This window comes from Coregonus clupeaformis, chromosome 9, assembly GCF_020615455.1.
Source record: "Coregonus clupeaformis isolate EN_2021a chromosome 9, ASM2061545v1, whole genome shotgun sequence".
In the NCBI taxonomy this organism is placed as follows: Eukaryota; Metazoa; Chordata; class Actinopteri; order Salmoniformes; family Salmonidae; genus Coregonus; species Coregonus clupeaformis.
The window spans coordinates 31170846-31197020 of NC_059200.1; the positions used below are offsets into that span (position 1 = coordinate 31170846).

At 43.4% G+C, this 26175-nt stretch overlaps 1 protein-coding gene across 5 annotated transcripts in view; it reads right to left on the reverse strand.

Annotated features, from left to right (window-relative positions):
• The window catches only part of LOC121573752 (kinase suppressor of Ras 1), a 54980-nt gene extending 34246 nt beyond the window's left edge, over nucleotides 1-20734 (reverse strand). For all 5 annotated transcript variants that reach the window (XR_006002089.2, XM_041885971.2, XM_041885970.2 and 2 more), the window contains exon 1: nucleotides 20303-20734. Coding sequence is in view for 4 of the 5 variants with exons in the window: in XM_041885971.2 (XP_041741905.2) it covers nucleotides 20303-20512 (210 nt within the window). In the remaining variant the exon portion in view is untranslated. The remainder of the gene's footprint in view (nucleotides 1-20302) is intronic.
• Nucleotides 20735-26175: the final 5441 nt, after the last annotated feature.

Sequence of the window (26175 nt, forward strand, 5' to 3'; positions counted from 1 at the left end):
AGGTACACTTCAACTGTGAGAGACGGAATCTAAAACAAAAATCCAGAAAATCACATTGTATGATTTTTAAGTAATTAATTTGCATTTTATTGCATGACATAAGTATTTGATCACCTACCAACCAGTAAGAATTCTGGCTCTCACAGACCTGTTAGTTATTCTTTAAGAAGCCCTCCTGTTCTCCACTCATTACCTGTATTAACTGCACCTGTTTGAACTCGTTACCTGTATAAAAGACACCTGTCCACACACTCAATCAAACAGACTCCAACCTCTCCACAATGGCCAAGACCAGAGAGCTATGTAAGGACATCAGGGATAAAATTGTAGACCTGCACAAGGCTGGGATGGGCTACAGGACAATAGGCAAGCAGCTTGGTGAGAAGGCAACAACTGTTGGCGCAATTATTAGAAAATGGAAGAAGTTCAAGATGACGGTCAATCACCCTCGGTCTGGGGCTCCATGCAATATCTCACCTCGTGGGGCATCAATGATCATGAGGAAGGTGAGGGATCAGCCCAGAACTACACGGCAGGACCTGGTCAATGACCTGAAGAGAGCTGGGACCACAGTCTCAAAGAAAACCATTAGTAACACACTACGCCGTCATTGATTAAAATCCTGCAGCGCACGCAAGGTCCCCCTGCTCAAGCCAGCGCATGTCCAGGCCCGTCTGAAGTTTGCCAATGACCATCTGGATGATCCAGAGGAGGAATGGGAGAAGGTCATGTGGTCTGATGAGACAAAAATAGAGCTTTTTGGTCTAAACTCCACTCGCCGTGTTTGGAGGAAGAAGAAGGATGAGTACAACCCCAAGAACACCATCCCAACCGTGAAGCATGGAGGTGGAAACGTCATTCTTTGGGGATGCTTTTCTGCAAAGGGGACAGGACGACTGCACCGTATTGAGGGGAGGATGGATGGGGCCATGTATCACGAGATCTTGGCCAACAACCTCCTTCCCTCAGTAAGAGCATTGAAGATGGGTCGTGGCTGGGTCTTCCAGCATGACAACGACCCGAAACACACAGCCAGGGCAACTAAGGAGTGGCTCCGTAAGAAGCATGTCAAGGTCCTGGAGTGGCCTAGCCAGTCTCCAGACCTGAACACAATAGAAAATATTTGGAGGGAGCTGAAAGTCCGTATTGCCCAGCGACAGCCCCGAAACCTGAAGGATCTGGAGAAGGTCTGTATGGAGGAGTGGGCCAAAATCCCTGCTGCAGTGTGTGCAAACCTGGTCAAGACCTACAGGAAACGTATGATCTCTGTAATTGCAAACAAAGGTTTCTGTACCAAATATTCAGTTCTGCTTTTCTGATGTATCAAATACTTATGTCATGCAATAAAATGCAAATTAATTACTTAAAAATCATACAATGTGATTTTCTGGATTTTTGTTTTAGATTCCGTCTCTCACAGTTGAAGTGTACCTATGATAAAAAATTACAGACCTCTACATGCTTTGTAAGTAGGAAAACCTGCAAAATCGGCTGTGTATCAAATACTTGTTCTCCCCACTGTATATCCATCCTGCCCTGCCTTTCGAAGGTATTTGAAAGGCAAGTTAACAAACAGATCACCGACCATTTCGAATCCCACCATACCTTCTCCGCTATGCAATCTGGTTTCCGAGCTGGTCATGGGTGCACCTTAGCCACGCTCAAGGTCCTAAACGATATAATAACCGCGATCGATAAAAGACAGTACTGTGCAGCCGTCTTCTTCGACCTGGCCAAGGCTTTTGACTCAGTCAATCACCGCATTGTTATTGGTAGACTAAATATAGCCTTGGTTTCTCAAATGACTGCCTCGCCTGGTTCACCAACTACTTCTCAGATAGAGTTCAATGTGTCAAATCGGAGGGCCTGTTGTCTGGACCTCTGGCAGTCTATGGGGGTGCCACAGGGTTCAATTCTCGGGCCGACTCTATTCTCTGTGTATATCAATGATGTCGCTCTTGCTGCTGGTGACTCTCAGATCCACCTCTTTGCAGACGACACCATTTTGTATACATCTGGCGCTTCATTGGACATTTACATTTTTTACATTTTAGTCATTTAGCAGACACTCTTATCCAGAGCGACTTACAGGAGCAATTAGGGTTAAGTGCCTTGCTCAAGGGAACATCGACAGATTTTTCACCTAGTCGGCACGGGATTAGAACCAGCGACCTTTCGGTTACTGGCACAACGCTCTTAACCACTAAGTTACCTGCCGCCCCACTGTGCCGGCCACTGTGTTAACAAACCTCCAAACGAGCTTCAATGCCATACAACACTCCTTCCGTGGCCTCCAACTGCTCTTAAACGCTAGTAAAACTAAATGCATGCTCTTCAATCGAACGCTGCTTGCACCCGCCCGCCCGACTAGAATCACTACTCTCGGCGGGTCTGACTTAGAATAGACCGTAAACTCTCCTTCCAGACTCACATTAAGCATCTCCAATCCAATGTTAAATCTAGAATATGCTTCCTATTTCGCAACAAAGCCTCCTTCACTCATGCTGCTAAACATGCCCTCGTAAAACTGACTATCCTACCGATCCTTGACTTCGGTAGGATAGCTTCCAACACTCTACTCAGCAAATTGGATGTAGTCTATCACAGTGCCATCCGTTTTGTCATCAAAGCCCCATATACTACCCACCATTGTGACCTGTACGCTCTCGTTGGCTGGCCCTCACTACATATTCGTCGCAAAACCCACTGGCTCCAGGTCATCTATAAATCACTTCTAGGCAAATCCCCACCTTATCTTAGATCATTGGTCACCATACCCACCCGTAGTATGCTTTCCAGCAGGTATATCTCACTGGTCATCCCCAAAGCCAACACCTCCTTTGGCCGCCATTCCTTCCAGTTCTCTGCTGCAATTGACTGGAACGAACTGCAAAAATCTCTGAAGCTGGAGACACTTATCTCCCTCACTAACTTTAAGCATCAGTTGTCAGAGCAGCTTACCGATCACTGCACCTGTACACAGCCCATCTGTAATTAGCACACCCAACTACCTCATCCCCATATTGTTATTTATTTTGCTCATTTGCACCCCAGTATCTCTATTTGCAAATCATATTCTGCACATCTATCACTCCAGTGTTAATACTAAATTGTAATTATTTTGCACTATGGCCTATTTATTGCCTTACCTCCATAACTTACTACATTTGCACACACTGTATATATATTTTCTATTGTGTTATTGACAGTACGTTTTGTTTATTCCATATGTAAATCTGTGTTGTTGTTTTTAAATCGCACTGCTTTGCTTTATCTTGGCCAGGTCGCAGTTGTAAATGAGAACTTGTTCTCAACTGGCTTACCTGGTTAAATAAAGGTAAAGAAACAAAAAAAACATGTAGCCTGTCTATATGCAATGGGACCAGGGAGAACAACAAGGTGTGTTATAATAATTATAATAATAATAAATAATAATGCTGCAGACATTTGTTTGAAAGCAGTATCCAAATCCATTGGATGTAGTGATCACAATATAGTAGCCATATCTAGGAAAACCAAAGTTCCAAAGGCTGGGCCTAATATTGTGTATAAGAGGTCATACAATACGTTTTGTAGTGATTCCTATGTTGTTGATGTGAAGAATATTTGTTGGTCCGTGGTGTGTAATGACGAGCAACCAGACGCTGCACTTGACACATTAATGAAATTGCTTATCCCAGTTACTAATAAGCATGCACCCATTAAGAAAATGACTGTAAAAACTGTTAAATCCACGTGGATTGATGAGGAATTGAAAAATTGTATGGTTGAGAGGGATGAGGCAAAAGAGATGGAAAACATGTCTGGCTGTACAACCGATTGGCAAAATTACTGCAAATTGAGAAATCATGTGACTAAACTGAATTAAAAGAAGAAGAAACTACACTATGAAACAAAGATAAATTACAAAGAATGATAGTAAAAAGCTTTGGAGCACGTTAAATGAAATTTTGGACAAAAAGGCAAACATTCATTGAATCAGATGGCTCATTCATCACAAAACCCACTGATATTGCCAACTACTTTAATGATTTTTTCATTGGCAAGATTAGCTAACTTAGGCATGATATGCCAGCAACAAACGCTGACACACATCCAAGTATATCTGACCAAATTATGAAAGACAAGCATTGTTATTATGAATTCCGTAAAGTAAGTGTGGAAGAGGTGAAAATATTATTATTGTCAATCAACAATGACAAGCCACCAGGGTCAGACAACTTGGATGGAAAATTACTGAGGATAATAGCGGACGATATTGTCTCTCCTATTTGCCATATCTTAAATTTAAGCCTACTAGAAAGTGTGTGCCCTCGGGCCTGGAGAGAAGCAAAAGTTATTTCCCTACCTCAGAATAGTAAAGCCCCCTTAACTGGCTCAAATAGCCAACCAATCAGCCCGTTACCAACCCTTAGTAAACTTTTGGGAAAAAATGGTGTATTTTACAGTAAACACATTGACAACAGACTTTCAGCACGCTTATAGGGAAGGACATTCAACAAGCACAGCACTTACACAAATGACTGATGATTGGCTGAGAGAAATGTATGATACAAATACAAATATTGTGGGGGCTGTTTTGTTAGACTTCAGTGCGGCTTTTGACATTATCGATCATAGTCTGTTGCTGGAAAAACGTATGTGTTATGGCTTTACACCCCCTGCTATATTGTGGATAAATAGTTACCTGTGTAACAGAACACAGAGGGTGTTCTTTAATGGAAGCCTCTCCAACAAAATCCAGGTAGAATCAGGAATTCCTCAGGGCAGCTGTCTAGGCCCATTACTTTTTTTCAATCTTGACTCAACACTATACACGTCAGCTACTACAGCGACTGAAATACTTAACAAAGAGCTGCAGTTAGTTTCAGAATGGGTGGCAAGAAATACGTTAGTCCTAAATATTTGTATTTGGGACAAATCATTCACTAAACCCTAAACCTCAACTCAATCTTGTAATGAATAATGTGGAAATTGAGCAATTTGAGGAGACAAAATTGCTTGGAGTAACCCTGGATTGTAAACTGTCATGGTCAAAACATATTGATACAACAGTAGCTAGGATGGGGAGAAGTCTGTCTATAATAAAGCGCTGCTCTGCATTCTTAACAGCACTATCAACAAAGCAGGTCCTACAGGCCCTAGTTTGGATTACTATGGATTACTGTTCAGTCGTGTGGTCAGGTGCCACATAGAGGGACTTAGGAAAATTGCAATGTACACAGAGAGCTAACATTAACAATATACATGCCAATCTCTCCTGGCTCAAAGTGGAGGAGAGATTGACTTCATCACTACTAGTATTTGTGAGAGGTATTGACATGTTGAATGCACAGAGATGTCTGTTTGAACTACTGTCACACAGCTCGGACACCCATGCATACCCCACAAGACATGCCACCGGAGGTCTCTTCACAAGTCCAGAACAGACTATGGGAGGCGTACAGTACTACATAGAGCCATGACTACATGGAACTTTGTTCCACATCAAGTAACTAATGCCAGCAGTAAAATTAGATTTTACAGATAAAAATACACCTTATGGAACAGTGGGGACTGTGAAGCAACACAAACAGACACATGCATACAAATACATGAAAACATACGCACTATACACACATGTACACATGGATTTCATGTTATAGATACACTACCGGTTAAAAGTTTTAGAACACCTACTCAGGGTTTTTCTTTATTTTTACTATTTTCTACATTGTAGAATAATAGTGAAGACATCAAAACTATGAAATAACAAATATGGAATCATGTAGTATCCCAAAAAGTGTTAAACAAATCAAAATATATTTTATATTTGAGATTCTTCAAATAGACACCCTTTGCCTTGATGACAGCTTTGCACACTCTTCAACGTTTTTAAAATGTATAACTGCCTTAATTTTGCTGTACCCCAGGAAGAGTAGCTGCTGCCTTGGCAGGAACTAATGGGGATCCATAATAAATACAAAAATACAAATATGATCTTTAGAAGCAACAAACTCAGGGACCGCAAAGGGAAAAGAGACAGGAGGCCAAATATGAATAGGAAGCAAGATCTTCTTTATGACTAGACTCATTAAAGCATCAATGGTACTATGACCAGTGAAGGTAATAGTAGATTACTGAATCACTTCAAATATAGACTGTCTGACAGGACTGGTTAAAGGGAGCCCTATGCTATTCTATGCCCAGTCAACTCTGTATACTGTATACTGACCCAATGTGTCTGGACTTTGACCATTGTTTTAGGTGCAAGCATTTGACCTTTGAGGTTAGCCAATTAGAAGAGCTCATGCTGTGGGTGGACAAGAGAGCCAGTAAGCTTCTTCTTCCCGACAACTAGCTCTCTTCATTGTATCTGTGGGTCTTCCTTTAGTGGAGAGACAGGATGTAAGCTTTACTTTATAAGCTCAACATTACTTTTCCACAGAGCAGAATGAGACTGCATTATGAAGTAGACTTCTGTCAGCACTTCTCTCGGTATAGCTTGAATGGTCATGAAACATGAGGTACAACAGTAGTACAGCAGGTAGTAGGGTGGCAAGCAGCCTAGCGGTTAGAGTGTTGTGCCAGTAACCAAAAGGTTGCTGGTTCGAATACCCGAGTCATACATTTTATTAATGCTTTCCCTTATTATCTTTCAGCTGTGAGTTGCAGAGACAGCAGTCTCATTGTGGAACATGACGTTGTGTAGTTGGGCACCAGAGACACCTGTCACGAGCACCACACATTCACACACACACACACACAGGTAGATGGGGATCACGCAGGCAGCACAGTGAACAATACACTGGTGCAAGAGTGACGTCAGGTAACCTAGCAACCTCACTCCAGAGTAGTCAGACGCATTTTGTAGAGTGGGATTTTCCCATAGACATGAAACACAGAGGGTCAGACAGTACACATCCATGTGGAATATCTGTTGAAATTACACCTCAGACTAGAGACAACTTTGCAGTTCTGAAAAAGAACACACATTTATCTTTTTAGATAACATCTGAATGACAGTTCATTTCCTATAGAAAGACAAAAAGCTGGAGTAGCATTGCCCCATTCTACAGACGTGTGTTCAAATAGGGTTGTATTACTGAGCACCTTAGTGGGCTTCAGAATGTACCAGAGTCAGATTTAGAGACCGATAGATTCTCCAATCAGTCCTGTGATCAGTTAAGGAGGATGGAACTCATGAACTCAGACTGGAGCCTGGTGGGGGATGGGTTGGTCTGACTAGCCTCAGATCCCACCTGTTAGTCTGAAAATTGAGATAAACAACACCATGGAAACACTTTAGTGCCTTGAGGAGATGAGTGACAGCCAATATGAACCAAGTCACCAGAGCACAGCCAGAAAGACACCAGAACACCGGTCTGACACAGGGGACAAACTCCTACTGTTCCAATTGTTTCCTCAAGATTCAGCTAAATAACAGTCTTGTACTCTCATAAACGTTGGATGACAGCCTTACATTGATGTCTTTGCCAATGACAGCAATGCCTCTCTGCAGGAGAATTGTGCAAGATTTATTTTTCCCGGGGAAACAGAACTTAGACTATGAGAAGGTAACAACAGATTTCTCAGAGCTAAAACAATTTGAGTCTTCCATGACTCTTGGCAGTTTCTATTGTCACCTGTATTATGTATAATTATCCTTTGGTCCCCTCAGAATTGTACAGCAGTTTTTAAGGCATCTGCCGTCTGTGGTCAGGGTGGGCATATGGACCCACATGGATTCTGAATCTACCCCCCAGAAGCCCACACATTTTAAAGATGCTAAATAAATGTGTAAGTGTTTAATTGTGTCTATGATGGTTGTCTTCCAAAACAATACATTCATTTTAAAATCATACTTATTTTTTTGTATCTGTCTTTATAACTGGAGGAGGCACAAGAACACATCAGTACACAATACTATCACCATCAAGCACACAGGACCTTGTGACAAGGAAGCTTTGTTGTGTTTTGTCTTTTCGCCTATAGCCTCATCGGTCCTTATCTGCTGGCCCCATGCTGGCAATGGTAGCGTTAATAAAATGTGGGCGCCCAGTCACTGTCACTGTGTGCACTGGGCCTTTGTATTGGGCCTTAAAATGTTAACAAACAGCTGTGACGTGTTGCCGCATATTAAGCAGCCCCCAGGTAATAAAATGAAGGTGCCACAAATCACCCCCGCCCACCACCAGGGTGACACGATGGACAGAGGCACAGTTACGGGTGGTGCAGGGAGGGAGCGTCACGTGCCACGAGGGCTATGTGAAGGGGCTGAGCGCCCGTCGCCCTGGGTGACTGTCAGAGACAATGGCCCGCTGCGCTGACCCCTCCTCTGTCATCACTGGGGCTGACTGACCCCACAGGGAGGGGAAGGGGCTGTGGGACTCGCTGGCTGCTGCCACTAATCCTCTGTTCTTATGTTGTATAAGGTCAGTCCCTGGCGTGCCCCAGCCACCGCCCCAGCTCCCCAACAACACAGCCCTGGCCAACACACGGACTACACACACACACACACACACACACGTGCATTGCAAACGTCCCGTACACACACTTCTTTACAGTTCTTAAAAGGCTCAGAAATAGTTCTGAGTCTGTGCAGTTAAGTGTGTGTACAGTATAGAGGAAAAGTCACAATATCATTAAAACTGATGTAAGTGCACGTGTGCTCCGTCTAGAGCTGCAGTGTGATAACCTACAACAGTCATTGGCACACAGCTCTATTCTGGGAGACATTTCTCAAATGCCTGATACTAGAGTGCCGGAGAGGTTTTTGCATGTTATCTCCTGGCGTAGACTACATGTAGGCGTCTCAGGAACTACAACACAATAGCGCAACTTAGGGATTGCATTTGCATCAAGCCCCTGAATCAATTGTAGCCACATCACATCAATTAGAAGATCACTGTTGAGTGTTATGGGTTACACGTTGACATGAGTGAGTTAGAACAGCACGGGGGCGGGCTAATGAGTGTCTTCTCCTGAGAAACATTTGAAACTAAACATGCATTATTATCTAACCAGGCAATTCCCATAGAACTTAGAGTAGGAGTTTGAGCTGGTGTTGTATCATTCTCTAAATCGTGCCTCCTAATTCTCTTTTTGTGCTACACAGAATTTTTGAATTGATATTAAACTGAATTCAACATTAGAAACACAAAATACATAAAATATAGCAAATTCAGTTGTGCAAACATGCTATATATAGAACCCTTCTAACAAGAATGAGGAATAGGGACTGTTCCTTAGTGCACCGGAGTAATAATAACAAAATCACTAAAGTCTGTTAGTACGCAATTTCAAAGCTACTGTAGTGTTATTACACAGGTATAGGAGCAACTGCATGTAAAATGTTACCGAAATATAATAATATGTTCTCACCAATGAATAATGAATGTTCTCACCAATCTAATAATGTCATATCAGGTTCTCACTTCAAGGAAGGAAGGATAAAAGAAAGGAAGGAAGAAAGGAAGGAAGCATGTTTGAATAGGGCAAAGGAACCCCTTGTAGCCTACTATGAGGAGCCATGTCATGCAAATTCTTCTTTCCTATTACACAAACACTGCAGACCTCAGAATTACCAGACACATAGCAATGCTGCATCCTCAATATGTTTAAGAATAGCTCAAAGGCTGCCTGCTGGGCTAAAACCACCATGATTTCCACCCCATGCAATCTGACTGCTGGATTACACAGTTTGCTTTACCAATAAATAAAAAATAGGGAACAGAAATAGGGTGGTTATTGCTGCAATCATATGCTTGTGTCTTCTCCGGTGATAGCCAGATTCTCCCCGGTCGTCTCCTAGGCCTCTGACAGACACAGCGGTTGCCATGTCAAACGAAGTAGCCCAGCTAATTCGGGCTCCTGAGTGGCACAGCGGTGCAGGCACTGCATCTCAGTGCTTGAGGCGTCACTACAGACCCCCTGGTTCGATTCCAGGCTGTATCACAACCGTCCGTGATTGGGAGTCCCATAGGGCGGCGCACAATTGGCCCAGCGTCGTCAGGGTTTGGCCGGTGTAGGCCGTCATTGTAAATAAGAATTTGTTCTTAACTATCTTGCCTAGTTAAATAAAGGTAAAATACAAATAAAAAATACAAATAAATAAAATTGGCTTTGATTCCCTCCTCCCTGCTCTCCCCTCTCAGCGCGTCATTTGATTTTCTTACTTAACAACCAACACTGAAAATGCGTAGGAAGAACGCTGTCTAAATATAGAAACAGCCACAATAGCTCACACCACAAGCCGCACAGGAAAACTCTTTCCAACACCATGAGAAGACAACACAGATTATGCATTTCTATCTGCTGATCATTAGGTAGGCTCAGGGATGGATTATCTGCACAGATAACATGGTGATGCATTAATCCAAAATACTAATTGATGGAAATGCATATCAAGAGACATTAATAAGCTACAACCTGTAAGCTATGGACTCTGTTTAAGCTCTGAATAACCTTTCATGTCCATACAGTGTCTTCAGAAAGTATTCACACCCCTTGACTTTTTCCACATTTTGTTGTGTTAAAGCCTGAATATAAAATTGATTACACTGAGATTTGGTGTCTCAGGCCTACACACAATGTCATAACGTCAAAGTGGAATTATGGTTTTAGAAAATGTTACAAATTCATTAAAAATGAAAAGCTGAAATGTCTTGAGTCAATAGGTATTCAACCCCTTTGTTATGGCAAGCCTAAATTAGTTCAGGAGAAAAACATTGCCTAATAAGTCACATAATAAGTTGCATGGACTCATTGTGTGCAATAATAGTGTTTAACATGATTTTGAATGACTACCTCATCTCTGTACCCCACACATACGATTATCTGTAAGGTCCCTCAGTCAAGCAGTGAATTTCAAACACAGATTCAACCAATGCCTCAGTTTTCCAATACCTCTCAAAAAAGAGCACCTATGGGTAAAAAATAAATAATAATCTGACACTGAATATCCCTTTGAGCATGGTGAAGTTATTAATTATACTTTGGATGGTGTATCAATACACCCAGTCACTACAAAGATACAGGTGTCCTTCCTAACTCAGTTGCCAGAGAGGAAGGAAACCGCTCAGGGATTTCACCATGAGGCCAATGGTGACTTTGGAACAGTTACAGAGTTTAATGGCTGTGATAGGAGATAACTGAGGATGGATTAACAACATAGTAGTTACGCCACAATACTAAACTAAATGACAGAGTGAAAAGGAGGAAGCCTGTACATAAAACATTTTTTATTACAAAACATGCATCCTGTTTGCAATAAGGCACTAAAGTAAAACTGCAAAAAATGTAGACTGGAATATGTTCCGGGATTCTTCCCATGGCATTGAGGATGGCATTGAGGAGTGCACCACATCAGTCACTGGCTTCATCAATAAGTGCATCGATGTCGTCGTCCCCACCGTGACCGTACGTACATACACCAACCAGAAGTCATGGATTACAGGCAACATCCGCACTGAGCTAAAGAGTAGAGCTGCCGCTTTCAAGGAGCGGGACTCTAACCCGGACACTTATAAGAAATTCCGCTATAACCTCAGACGAACCATCAAACAGGCAAAGCGTCCATACAGACCTAAGATTGAATTGTACTACACCGGCTCCGACGCTCGCCGGATGTGGCAGGGCTTGCAAACTATTACAGACTACAAAGGGAAGCACAGCCGCGAGCTGCCCAGTGACACGAGCCTACCAGATGAGCTAAATTACTTCTATGCTCGCTTCGAGGCAAGCAACACTGAAGCATGCATGAGAGCATCAGCTGTTCTGGACGACTGTGTGATCACGCTCTCCGTAGCCGATGTGAGTAAGACTTTTAAGCAGGTCAACATTCACAAGGTCGCAGGTCCAGACGGATTACCAGGACGTGTACTCCGTGCATGCGCTGACCAACTTGCAAGTGTCTTCACTGACATTTTCAACCTGTCCCTGACTGAGTCTGTAATACCAACATGTTTCAAGCAGACCCTGTGCCCAAGAACACTAAGGTAACCTGCCTAAATTACTACAGACCCGTAGCACTCACGTCTGTAGCCATGAAGTGCTTTGAAAGGCTGGTCATGGCTCACATCAACACCATTATCCCAGAAACCCTAGACCCACACAATTTGCATACCGCCCCAACAGATCCACAGATGATGCAATCTCTATTGCACTCCACACTGCCCTTTCCCACCTGGACAAATGGAACACCTTCGTGAGTAAGCTATTCATTGACTACAGCTCAGCGTTCAACACCATAGTGCCCTCAAAGCTCATCACTAAGCTAAGGACCCTGGGACTAAACACCTCCCTCTGCAACTGGATCCTGGACTTCCTGACGGGCCGCCCCCAGGTGGTAAGGGTAGGTAACAACGCATCTGCCACGCTGATCCTCAACACGGGGGCCCCTCAGGGGTGCGTGCTCAGTCCCCTCCTGTACTCCCTGTTCACCCATGATTGCCGACGACACAACAGTGGTAGGCCTGATCACCGACAACGATGAGCCAGCCTAAAGGGAGGAGGTCAGAGACCTGGCTGTGTGGTGCCAGGATAACAACCTCTCCCTCAACGTGATCAAGACAAAGGAAATGATTGTGGACTACAGGAAAAGGAGGACCGAGCACACCCCCATTCTTATCGACGGGGCTGTAGTGGAGCAGGTTGAGAGCTTCAAGATCCTTGGTGTTCCCATTACCAACAAACTATCATGGTCCAAACACACCAAAACAGTCGTGAAGAGGGCACGACAAAGCCTATTCCCCCACACAAGATTTGGCATGGGTCCTCAGATCCTCAATAAGTTCTACAGCTGCACCATCGAGAGCATCCTGACTGGTTGCGTCACTGCCTGGTATGGCAACTGCTCGGCCTCCGACTGCACGGCACTACAGAGGGTAGTGCGTAGAGCCCAGTACATCACTGGGGCAAAGATTCCTGCCATCCAGGATCTCTATACCAGGCGGTGTCAGAGGAAGGCCCTAAAAATTGTCAAAGATTCCAGCCACCCTAGTCATAGACTGTTCTCTCTGCTACCGCACGGCAAGCGGTACCGGAGCGCCAGGTCTAGGTCCAAAAGGCTTCTTAACAGCTTCTACCCCAAGCCATAAGACTCCTGAACAGATAATAAAATGGCTACCCGGAATATTTGCATTGTCCACCCCCATACACCCACCCACCCCCTATTTTACGCTGCTCCCACTCTCTGTTTATTATCTATGCATAGTCACTTTAACTCTACCTACATGTACAGTGGGGGGAAAAAGTATTTAGTCAGCCACCAATTGTGCAAGTTCTCCCACTTAAAAAGATGAGAGAGGCCTGTAATTTTCATCATAGGTACACGTCAACTATGACAGACAAAATGAGAAAAAGAAATCCAGAAAATCACATTGTAGGATTTTTTATGAATTTATTTGCAAATTATGGTGGAAAATAAGTATTTGGTCAATAACAAAAGTTTCTCAATACTTTGTTATATACCCTTTGTTGGCAATGACACAGGTCAAACGTTTTCTGTAAGTCTTCACAAGGTTTTCACACACTGTTGCTGGTATTTTGGCCCATTCCTCCATGCAGATCTCCTCTAGAGCAGTGATGTTTTGGGGCTGTCGCTGGGCAACACAGACTTTCAACTCCCTCCAAAGATTTTCTATGGGGTTGAGATCTGGAGACTGGCTAGGCCACTCCAGGACCTTGAAATGCTTCTTACGAAGCCACTCCTTCGTTGCCCGGGCGGTGTGTTTGGGATCATTGTCCACCTTCAATGCCCTTGCTGATGGAAGGAGGTTTTCACTCAAAATCTCACGATACATGGCCCCATTCATTCTTTCCTTCACACGGATCAGTCGTCCTGGTCCCTTTGCAGAAAAACAGCCCCAAAGCATGATGTTTCCACCCCCATGCTTCACAGTAGGTATGGTGTTCTTTGGATGCAACTCAGCATTCTTTGTCCTCCAAACACGACGAGTTGAGTTTTTACCAAAAAGTTATATTTTGGTTTCATCTGACCATATGACATTCTCCCAATCCTCTTCTGGATCATCCAAATGCACTCTAGCAAACTTCAGACGGGCCTGGACATGTACTGGCTTAAGCAGGGGGGACACGTCTGACACTGCAGGATTTGAGTCCCTGGCGGCGTAGTGTGTTACTGATGGTAGGCTTTGTTACTTTGGTCCCAGCTCTCTGCAGGTCATTCACTAGGTCCCCCGTGTGGTTCTGGGATTTTTGCTCACTGTTCTTGTGATCATTTTGACCCCACGGGGTGAGATCTTGCGTGGAGCCCCAGATCGAGGGAGATGATCAGTGGTCTTGTATGTCTTCCATTTCCTAATAATTGCTCCCACAGTTGATTTCTTCAAACCAACCTGCTTACCTATTGCAGATTCAGTCTTCCCAGCCTGGTGCAGGTCTACAATTTTGTTTCTGGTGTCCTTTGACAGCTCTTTGGTCTTGGCCATAGTGGAGTTTGGAGTGTGACTGTTTGAGGTTGTGGACAGGTGTCTTTTATACTGATAACAAGTTCAAACAGGTGCCATTAATACAGGTAACGAGTGGAGGACAGAGGAGCCTCTTAAAGGTGGGATTAAAATTGTTAGAATTTTTCTTCCACTTTGACATGAGTATTTTGTGTAGATTGTTGACAAAAAAATTCTAACAATTTTAATCCCACCTTGTAACACAACAAAATTGGAAAAAGTCAAGGTGTGTGAATACTTTTCTGTCCCTTGAGGATGTTTGGTAGAAGATTATTGGGAGCGGATATAATCTCCTGTCATTCAGTGCTTAAGTGTATTAGTCAAACTGCTTCAGAGACACAGAGAGACAATGACGGGGAGACATGGCAAAGGATAGGCAAACATGGAGACAGACAGAGGGGTCAGGTGTGTGAGAGATATCATGCTTCAGACAGGAATTAGTGTGTGAAAACTGAAGCACCACCTTGCGGTACTCCACATGGAGAGCAAAGCACCATTATCTTCTCACCGACAAGGTACACTGCAAAAACAACTGCCATGGATGGAGTGCCATAATAAAGCTCTTTCAGTAAGAATCTAATGTGAGTTCAAGCCTCTTGATTGCGCTCACTTCTCTCATTCTTCACACAAATTAACTGAGCCGTTAGGCCATTTAGCTGTATTGACAATTTATATTTTCCACTCTGCTGTTGTACACGGGACTCTTGTGGACCGTTTTGGGAGTGTCAAGCTGAGACAGGCTTGTCAGATTTCTGCCAGTTAGGATTTCATGGCCAAGTCCAAGACAGATCTGGGGGACTTGTGGTTAACAGCCCCTCTCTCTGTTCCAATTGTCACTACAATCTTCTCATACAAACAGATGGGGGTGATTCAACCAAATGGTTATGGCTTTTGTACCTATGAAATACTGTGACTAAAACTAGCACGTAAATTTGGTGCTGTAATACTACCCAGATTCTTTCTAGCACCCCCACATTTGATTGGTTCAGGGTGTGTGTGAAGATGGGATCAGGGCATGTACGGCCTGGAGGAATGTGGATTCTGAATGACCATTTCTGGTTTTGAATGTCTTCCAAAGGATTTAGTGTCCTTTTTCTTCAGCGATAATGAGCTCTTACCAGTGTGGCCCAATATACTGGGGAGATGGACATCCTGAATTAACAGGAAACCTGGCCCAGTGTGAAGGAAGAAATAATTAAAGTGGCAGTTTGAGTGGTGGCAGTGATAGGCCTACTGTAGAAGGCATATACAGTGCCAACGGAAAGTATTCAGACCCCTTGACTTTTTCCACAGTTATGTTATAGCATTATTCTAAAATGGATTAAATATTATTTTTTAGCAATCTACACACAATAACCCCATAATGACAAAACGAAAACAGTTTAGAAATGTTTGCAAATTTAAAACAAATAAAAAACAGAAATACCTTCTTTACATAAGTATACAGACCCTTTGATATGAGACTCGAAATTGAGCTCAGGTACATCCTGTTTCCATTGATCATCCTTGAGATGTTTCTACAACTTGATTGGAGTCCACCTGTGGTAAACTCAATTGATTGGACATGATTTGGAAAGGCACATCCCTGTCTATATAAGGTCCCACAGTTGACAGTGCATGTCAGAGCAAAAACCAAGCCTTGAGGTCGAAGGAATTGTCCGTAGAGCTCAGAGACAGGATTGTGTCGAGGCACAGATCTGTGGAAGGGTACCAAAACATTTCTGCAGCATTGAAGATCCCCAAGAACACAGTGGCCTCCATCATTCTTAAAATGGAACAAGTTTGGAACCACCAAGACTCTTCCTAGAGCTGGCCGCCCGGCCAAACTGAGCAATCGGGGGAGAAGGGCCTTGGTCAGGGAGGTGACCAAGAACCCGATGGTCACTCTGACAGAGATCCAGAGTTCCTCTGTGGAGATGGGAGAACCTTCCAGAAGGACAACCATCTCTGCAGCACTCCACCAATCAGGCCTTTATGGTAGACGAAAGCCACTCCCCAGTAAAAGGCACAGGACAGCCCGCTTGGAGTTTGCCAAAAGGCACCTCTGGTCTGATGAAACCAAGATTGAACTCTTTGACCTGAATGCCAAGCGTCACGTCTGGAGGAAACCTGGCACCATCCCTAAGGTGAAGCATGGTGGTGGCAGCATCATGCTGTGGGGATGTTTTTCAGCGGCAGGGATTGGGAGACTAGTCAGGATCGAGGGAAAGATGAACGGAGCAAAGTACAGAGAGATCCTTGATGAAAACCTGCTCCAGAGTGCTCAGGACCTCAAACTGGGGTGAATGTTCACCTTCCAACAGGACAACGACCCTAAGCATACAGACAAGACAACGCAGGAGTGGCTTCGGGACAAGTCTCTGAATGTCCTTGAGTGGCCCAGCCAGTGCCGGACTTGAACATCTCTAGAGAGAACTGAAAATAGCTGTGCAGCGACACTCCCCATCCAACCTGACAGAGCTTGAGAGGATCTGCAGAGAAGAATGGGAGAAACTCCCCAAATACAGGTGTGCCAAGCTTGTAGTGTCATACCCAAGAATACTCGATGCTGTAATCGCTGCCAAAAGGTGCTTCAACAAAGTACTGACGGGGCTGTAGTGGAGCAGGTTGAGAGCTTCAAGTTCCTTGGTGTCCACATCACCAACAAACTATCATGGTCCAAACACACCAAGACAATCGTGAAGAGGGCACGACAAAGCCTATTCCCCCTCAGGAGACTGAAAAGATTTGGCATGGGTCCTCAGATCCTCAAAAAGTTCTACAGCTGCACCATCGAGAGCACCCTGACTGGTTGCATCACCGCCTGGTATGGCAACTGCTCAGCCTCCGACCGCAAGGCACTACAGAGGGTAGTGCGCACAGCCCAGTACATCACTGGGGCCAAGCTTCCTGCCATCCAGGACCTCTATACCAGGTGGTGTCAGAGGAAGGCCCTAAAAATTATCAAAGACTCCAGCCACCCTAGTCATAGACTGTTCTCTCTGCTATCGCACGGCAAGCGGTACCGGAGCGCCAAGTCTAGGTCCAAAAGGCTTCTTAACAGCTTCTACCACCAAGCCATAAGACTCCTGAACAGCTAATCATTGCTACCCGGACTATTTGCATTGCCCCCCCACCCCACCCCACCCCAACCCCCTCTTTTCTTTTTTACTTATCTATTTTGTACTTAACACTTTTTTGTTTGTTTGTTCTTTTCTTAAAAACTGCATTGTTGGGCTTGTAAGTAAGCGTTTCACTGTAATGTCTACACCTGTTGTATTCGGCGCATGTCGCAAATAAAATTTGATTTGATTTTTAAGTTTTTTATTTGTAATAAATTATCAAAATTTCTAAAACCCAATTTTTGCTTTGTCATTATGGGGCGTTGTGTGTAGATTGAAGAGGGAAAAAAACAATTTAATCAATTTTAGAATAAGGCTGTAACGTAACAAAATGTGGAAAAAGTCAAGGAGTCTGAATACTTTCCGAAGGCACTGTATCACCCACTCATTGCTTTCTATTTCTAATACTTACTTGAGGTCTTTCTTTGTCCTGAAACAGGTTAATGAGAACTAGTGATTCAGTCCAATCACCACTCAAATAGACCCAACCTTTTAACAACTCAGATGTTGAAGAAATACGAAAAGTAAATGCACTCTTCAAAAACATCTGGGGCGGCAGGTAGCTTAGCAGTTAGAGATGCGAGCCAGACAGTTCGAATCTCGGTTCCGACAGGAAAAATCTTCCGGGAAGTGAGCTGGCAATCAGAGAATTGCTGGTATCAAATCCTAGATGCCATTGCCTACCGTTGAGCCCTTGAGCAAGGCACTTAACCTCCCACAACAACAGCTCCCCAGGCGCCAAGTGTGGCAGCCCCTCACATATACAGGTTTTTGGAGAATTGTATGTACACCCTGTGGCCAGTTTATTAGGTACACCCATCTAGTACAGGGTTGGACTCCCCGTTGCCTCCAGAACAGCCTGAATTCTTTGGGGCATTGAAATGTTGCTCAGTTGGTAAAGGGACCTAACATGTGTAAGGAAAACACCATTACACCACCAGCCTGTACCGTTGACACCAGGAAGGATGGGGCCATGGACACATGCATGACGCAACAGGAACCGCGATTTGTTGGACCAGGCAATGTTTTTCCACTCCTCAATTGTCCAGTGTTGGTGATCGCGTGCCCACTGGATCCTCTTCTTCCTGTTTTTAGCTGATAGGAGTGGTAAAAGGTGTGGTAGTCTGCTGCAATAGCCCATCCGTGACAAGGACCGATGAGTTGTGCGTTCCGAGATGTCGTTCTGCGCCGTTATTTGCCTGTTTGTGAGCCGCCTGTTAGCTTGCACCAGTCTTACCATTCTCCTTCGACCTCTCATCAAATAGCTGTTTTGGCCCACAGGACTGCCGCTGACTGGATGTTTTTTGTTTGTCGCACCATTCTCGGTAAACCCTAGATACTGTCGTGCATGAAAAGCCCAGGAGTCCGGCTGTTTCTGAGATACTAGAACTGCCGCGCCTGGCACTGACAATCATACCACGCTCAAAGTCGCTAATGTTCAATCAAACAGTAACTGAATGTCTCAATGCCCGTTTTATATAAAAAGCCAGGGCCACATGGTTCACTGTCTGTAGGAGCGAACTATTTTCGTGAATAGACGGTGTACCTAATAAACTGGCCACTGAGTGTATGTATGCGTGTCTTTCGGAGGGGTTGGGTTAAAAGTCGAAGTCAAATTTCGTTTGGACCTTTTGTGCAATTAAGTGATCTTAATCTGGAGTGGACGAGTAGTAGCATGTGCTTTCCACAAATACAAACACCAACCTGAAAATCGTATTCAAATGTGAAGAGCATGCATGCATATCACTGATATTAGTATTTTCATTTAATTTGCATGCAGAGAATGGCTCTACTTATACAGTATATATTTGTGTATGTTGGTGACTGAATGCAGGCCGGACCAATGTCATGACAGATGAGAATACTATCTAAGCCCACGAACATGATATTGCTCTATAATACAATTTCCCTATTCTATTATTCCTATGATAACATTTTCCAAGTGCATACTACAGTAAGCTAGTGCACACTTTATTATAGGCATAAAGACCAGAGCCTACATGTAGGCCATCACCCTATGCACAATTTAACCCCTGGTTGGTTCATCAGAATTGTTTACACATGCTAACCAAGTCATCCCCAACACGACTGAAATGAATTTGGATCCACAGACAGGTGCAGGGAACGCATTAGGCAGTGAACACTGTCAATATCCACACCTTGGCTTTAATTGGCTCAGAGCTTTGGTCAGGGAATTTATCAGGATTATTGGCATGAGGGGTGTTTACCATTGCCGAGAAATGCTCTGCTATTTAATTCTGCATTTCGTTCGCCCCCAAATTTGGCTTGTCTGATGCAGAAATGCGGAATCGTGACCAAGAATATAATAAAAATAAAAAGAGAGACAATGACATCATGAGATCAATTTGGCCCGTTTGATTTTTGGCCCGTTTGATTTCAACTGCACCATTAGCTACATTGCTGCAAAATATCCGGGGTTCCAGCCAAATATTTCACCTAGAGAAAGAGGTCACAATAATAACCAGATCAACGTCAGTGACAAGTCTATTTATAGCATATCAATAGCCTAGCCTATAATGTGGGAAGTCACAGTGCATGTGTAAACATAGGCCTATTCTTTAAATAATCATGCATCGCGCAATACAGCTACAGTGTATTGTGAAAAATAGGAGGAAACTGATGGGGCGCCTCGCATACAGCCACTAAAGAGCTGCAGCCCAGAACTGAGCCGGACATACATGACTCCGCAGTTTGGACCGCCGTATTCATGCGTTTTCAAGAGTTAATTACCTCTAAAGTACGTATCTCTTGCTGTGTGAGATCGTTGGACGCGGCACATTTGGTCCGGAGCCCCTGTAAACTGGATATGGAGATTTCAATCATGTTCTGGATGAGTTCGCATTGGTGTAGAGCTGCCATGGCTGCGCCACCGCCACTATCCCTCTCCGACTGCTCATCACTCTTGACCATCTTTCCACCTTTATCAGACACACTATCCATTCCTCGGCATTGGGCACGGGTTTAGGGGGTAGATGCAAACTGTGAATGTTAAAATGCACATGCACCAACGACGCAATATTATTGAACTTAACAAATGTCACAAAATGCTCGATATCAAGATCCTGGTCCAAAGCAATCCAAAGTCCAACAGTGCTCGGGTTGTGTATTCTGCCCGTTCCGCCGAGAGACTCCTATCTCCCTCCCTGACAGCTCTCCCATAAGCGTTTACCGTCTGTCAGCTGTTTGAATCATCATGGGGCGCGTTGCAGTTCGGGAAACGAAGTCCTTCACTATGGCTGGGCGTCTCAATCTCACTCACACACAGAATCCAGGGTGAAGGTAGAAGTGATGAAGATAGTGGAGCATATTGACATGCCTGCTCCTGTGACGTGTGCTATGATTCAGAATGACTGTAGCCTTCCCTAACGTTTGGTTTGTGTTGGTATGGTGATAGGCTAGGATCAAAGGACAGGTTTGAGCTGCTAGTCTGGTGCATGTAAGCCCTTCTGAGTGAGCCATCCTGCAAAGCACCTACAGGAGCATGCTTGACTCCACACTCAGTACATCATCAAGAGAGATCACACAAAATAATCTATTTTGCCATACAACTAACTCTAATTAGTAGGCACTCATCCTGATCCTCATCTTTTTAGAGTAATATCTTAAAATGCAGATAACAAGGTAACCCCCTCTAAGGTCCCACTCTCACCTTCAAGGTATGTGACTGCTCTCCTCTTGCTCAGCGCCACATAGCAATGCTGAAGTCTAGACACACACACTGTGAATGACATCAACGTGTGTCCTGGCTTTGACTCAGGAGACTCTGCTGCCTTTTATGTCACCTACACACTCAAAGACTAAGTCCCATTTCCAGAAACGTGCTCCCCTTCTTTCTTGCATATTGGACTGAGCTTGTTACCGTCTTGCCAAGGGTAAGGCACGAGAGCATCAAGGCAAGCAAAGCAATTTCATGAAGTTAGAATTCCCCCAAAATTCAGCAAGACCTAATTTACAGGAAAGCTTACAACAATTTAGTCTAAGAGCAATCGGGTGGGGGAAGGAAGAAGGCACTTGTCAGCTTGTTGACATGGCTTGCTAAACTGAGGATAGACACACACATCCTTTGCCATGCCACCCGGCCCAGCGGCCTCTTAAGCTGTTTGTACTGCAGCCCTATTGGCCGGCCAGGCTGCTACATTTTAGTGTAGGCAGTAGGGGCAAGTCTCCCAGGCAGCATTGCATCAGATTAAATCGGATTGTGGACAATCTGATTGCGTGTCCTTTCGTGCCAGGGGATCTCCTGAGCCAACCCTGCAGGTCTGAGGAGGGATGATGAGATCAGGGAGGGTCACGCTAAACAGTGGGAGTGCTGCTCCATAACAATACACAGGTTGGCATTTATTGTCATGAATCTTGCCCTGGAGACAGCTCTGCAGAGTCATCACTAGCTGGCACAGCCAAAGTCATAAAATCAGATTTTAACCCAACCCTAACCACACTGCTAACCCTAATGCCTAACCCTAACCTTAAATTATGACCAAAAAGCTCATTTTTGTTTTCATAAATTTTTACGATATAGACAATTTTGACTTAACAGCTGGCTCATCTAGCGGAAATCGCTCAGTTCTGCCTCCAGGGCAAAAGTAATGACATTAAACGTCAACCTGCTAAAAACACAGCCTGCCTGGAAGGACTGCTGCACTGAAACAACTGCATTCATAATGTACCACCACTGTCTGCATTGTCCTTACAGGGCCTTTCTATTGCATGTTATTGCATTATGCTGATCAAACAAGAACACTAGAAATTCTTAGATTGTCAAGTCTTGAGTGTGATGTTCACATGTCTAGTTAAGACACAACAGCATGTAAAACAGGACTTTAAACATCCCAATCCTTGGACAGGGAGGGGGAGACCAGACCCAGGCATGATCTGAGGAGCAGGGTAGTCAGTCAGGCTTAGATTAAAGCTCCATCTACAGTCGCCATGCAATTAGCAGGATAAAGGAATGCCAGGCTTATTCCTCCCAACACGCATGTCAAGCAGCCAAAGCCATCCCTGCCTGCCTGTCTGCCACTACATAGAGGCTGGGGCCCCCTTCAGGACAGGGGTGGCAATGACTACAGAGGAAGGCCATGCAGAGACAAAGAAAGACTGACAGCAAGGGGTGAATAAAGGACTGAACTACAAAACAGATGAGGCAAGCAAGGATAATCAAGATACTATGGTAGAGATTAGCAGCACAACAAACAAGAGAAAACACTGATGTGTCATACTATCGGAAAGAGAGCCAATGAGAGGAAAGAAACTAAGCATAGGATGCAGATGCAATAAAGTGGAATACATTTGTGTAGAGCACCATCTAGTGGACAAAGTAGGTTTGCAGCTAGGACTCGGTCCAAACTCCACTCGATTGAAAAAGTAGAGGCAGTGATATTGAAATAATTTCACTTAGCAGCATTGATTACTATCACATATAGTCCTAGTCAAGTCATGAGATGCATAGGACAACAGAAACTGAATGAAATTGCAACCGTTTACATTACTTAGGCATATTTTGGAGTAATACCCTGTGTAATTACTTTGTAACCAGGCATGAAAGAACAGGTAGTTACACACCACTTCACCACTTCAATGTCTGTTTCGTCATGTCTGACATAACATATCTAAGATAGGAGGAAGTAAACGTTCTAAAATGAAGTGCTGTGAAATGACATCAGAGGCAGTGCTCAGTCAGTGTCGATGTCACTTCCTGGGAACGCTTTAAATGAAGGAGCATTGGAGCACACACTGGCACATACAAACACATTAAATAGAGCTATTAGTAGGACATGCTATATGTTGAGTTAAGATCTGGCACACAATAATGACCAAGAACACAGGGTACAACAGAACTGTATTATTCAAGTAGCAAATAAAAGCAGTATAAGAAAATATTTGCTTAAGAAGTTATCCTGAAAGTGTATTCTTTGCTTTTTTTGGATTGGGTTGAGTTGTAAGAGATTATACTATGCTAGATTACATCATTTCTCAAGATCTATACCAGCATTTCTCTTACAGATAGAAATACATTGTACAAGTCATAAAAAACCATTAGCATTTCTTTTTTCTTTAAGCTGCATTTGATAACATGAATTGTAATGTAATTTGGTGATACATTTCTAGCATGTATGCTTTTTCAAATAGAAAAATAGAGGAATACAGTATGAGACTTTCACAAAGATACATTCTATCTTCTGATTGGGTGATGGTGAGTCATTCAGAATAACAAGCCCAAAGAGGTGCACTGTAAATGGTTAATGTTTTAATCAACATTGGCTCTATACTGTACATTCATGTAACACACAATCCTTTGGAGGGAGCTACGGTAACATGGAAGAAAATACCATTATACCAAGTCTCAGGTGCCCCCTGACCAACACACAGGACAATAGAATAATTAATCCATCACACAAACCCAGATAAAAAAATGCTCAGACTGAAATGAAATTCTTACGCACATAACAAGTCACCCTCTAGGTTTGGTATAGTTGGTCCATATCCTATTTCAGTGTAAAACAATCTATGATCTTATAGGTTCATTTATAGGTTCACTTTCTTAAAAGTGGAGGTAAGCTACAACTCAAAATGGCGACAGATTAGGCTTGTGGTCTGATGATAAGAAGCAATTGCATTTGCTAAAACAGTATTTTCTTCAGGATAGGACTGACATTGAAAAGTCTTGCCATTTGTATTGAATTGATGTATTCCAGAAAGGCCAACAGAGTGCTATCTTTTCTCTCTAGTATAGCCAGAGAATGCAGTACCAAACCAATTATAATTGGTCCAAAAATCCACCCACAAGGATTATAGCATACTAGGCCATGGAACACTGCAGAATATAAATATCAGAAACATTTCAGCTGTGTTTAATCAGTTGGGGAGAAAATGGCGGAGAAGAGGGTCGAACACAACAAGAAAATGGCGGTTGAGTAAGATTCCCTGAGCATTGATTATTTTCTTGCTAACTACAGTAAGTATATCTACATAGTTTATGGCAATGATATCCCCAAGATCATAAATCATTCAAACCGTTTCAATTTATACACATCTAGCTAAATACATAGCAAAGTGTTGCAGATACATACAGTCTAAACCAGCTTGAGTATTATCAGGAAGTACTGGTATTCTCAATAAAAAATGATGGTAGTCAAAATAAAAAAAACTTCTATCCGATAAAGCCAGTGGATCATTGTGATACAATCAGGAGATTCCTTTCCTAAGCATCTACAAACAAGACAAGAGTAAACTATTCTCTTCAAATAAAATGTATATAATTTATTCTTCTCTAAATAACAAAAACACAAACATATGACTTGAGTAAAAGTTCTGAGCTGCAATGGGGGTGTAGTGTCCTCAGACGCATGGAAGAGACATTCACCAGCAAGAACACGTGGTTAACAAAGACAATTCATCAAGAATGACAATGGTAAAATATGAAAATCACAAGCAGAGTGAAATTCGGGAATAAATCCTCAATTCATAATTTAAGGTCAGACTGCTCTTCTGTTAGCAACACAGATGTAGAGGCCACAAACAGAAGAAGAAAATTCATAGTGTATCTAATACTGTACTGTAAAGTTGTTTGAGAAACAGAACATAAATGATTTACTGACTAAATAGGCATATGCATGCTAAAGGAGGAAACCCTAGCCACATGTCTACTGTTACTGTTGCACTGATGGTCCAGATTCTGATTCAAACCAGTGCTCTCTGGTTACACTGGAAACAGCATTCACCTACATTGGTCATCTCTGGGAAGATACCATAGATCAATGGGAAGCCTATCTGGACCTTATTGTTGGACCTCAAGGCAGACAATTTGGTAGAGATTATAATATCAGATTTGGAGAATATGGTTGCATTTGGGTAAGCATAAACTAGAACAATCTTTGTTCCACACACACAACTCACATGAGGTCTGAAATGGACTGTTGAATGGGGCCGAGCTACACTGAACAAAAATATAAACGCAACATGTTGGTTCCATGTTTCATGAGCTGAAATAAAAAATCCCAGACATTTTCCATACGCACAAAAAGCTTATTTCTCTAAAATGTTGTACACAAATTTGTTTACATCCCTGTTAGTTATCATTTCTCCTTTGCAAGATAAGGTGGCATATCAAGAAGCAGATTAAACAGCATGATCATTACACAGGTGTACCTTGTGCTAAGGACAATAAAAGGCCACTTTAAAATGTGCACTTTTGTCACAACACAATACCACAGATGTTTTAACTTTTGAGGGAGCGTGCAATTGGCATGATGACTGCAGGAATGTCCACCAGAGCTGTTGCCACAGAATTGAATGTCAATTTCTCTACCATTAGCTGCCTCCAATGTCGTTTTAGAGAATTTGGCAGTACATCCAACCAGCCTCACAACCTCAGACCATGGCTTCTTCACTTGCGGGATCGTCTGAGGGGGTATGTGGAGGGTGCTGAGGAGTATTTCTGTCTGTAATAAAGCCCTTGTGTGGGGAACAACTCATTCTACCCAGTGATGGGGCCTGGCTACTCAGTGGGTGCCCTCCAAGGCCCACCCATGGCTGCACCTCTGCCCAGTCATGTGAAATCCATTGATTAGGGCCTAATTCATTAATTTCAATTGACTGATTTCCTT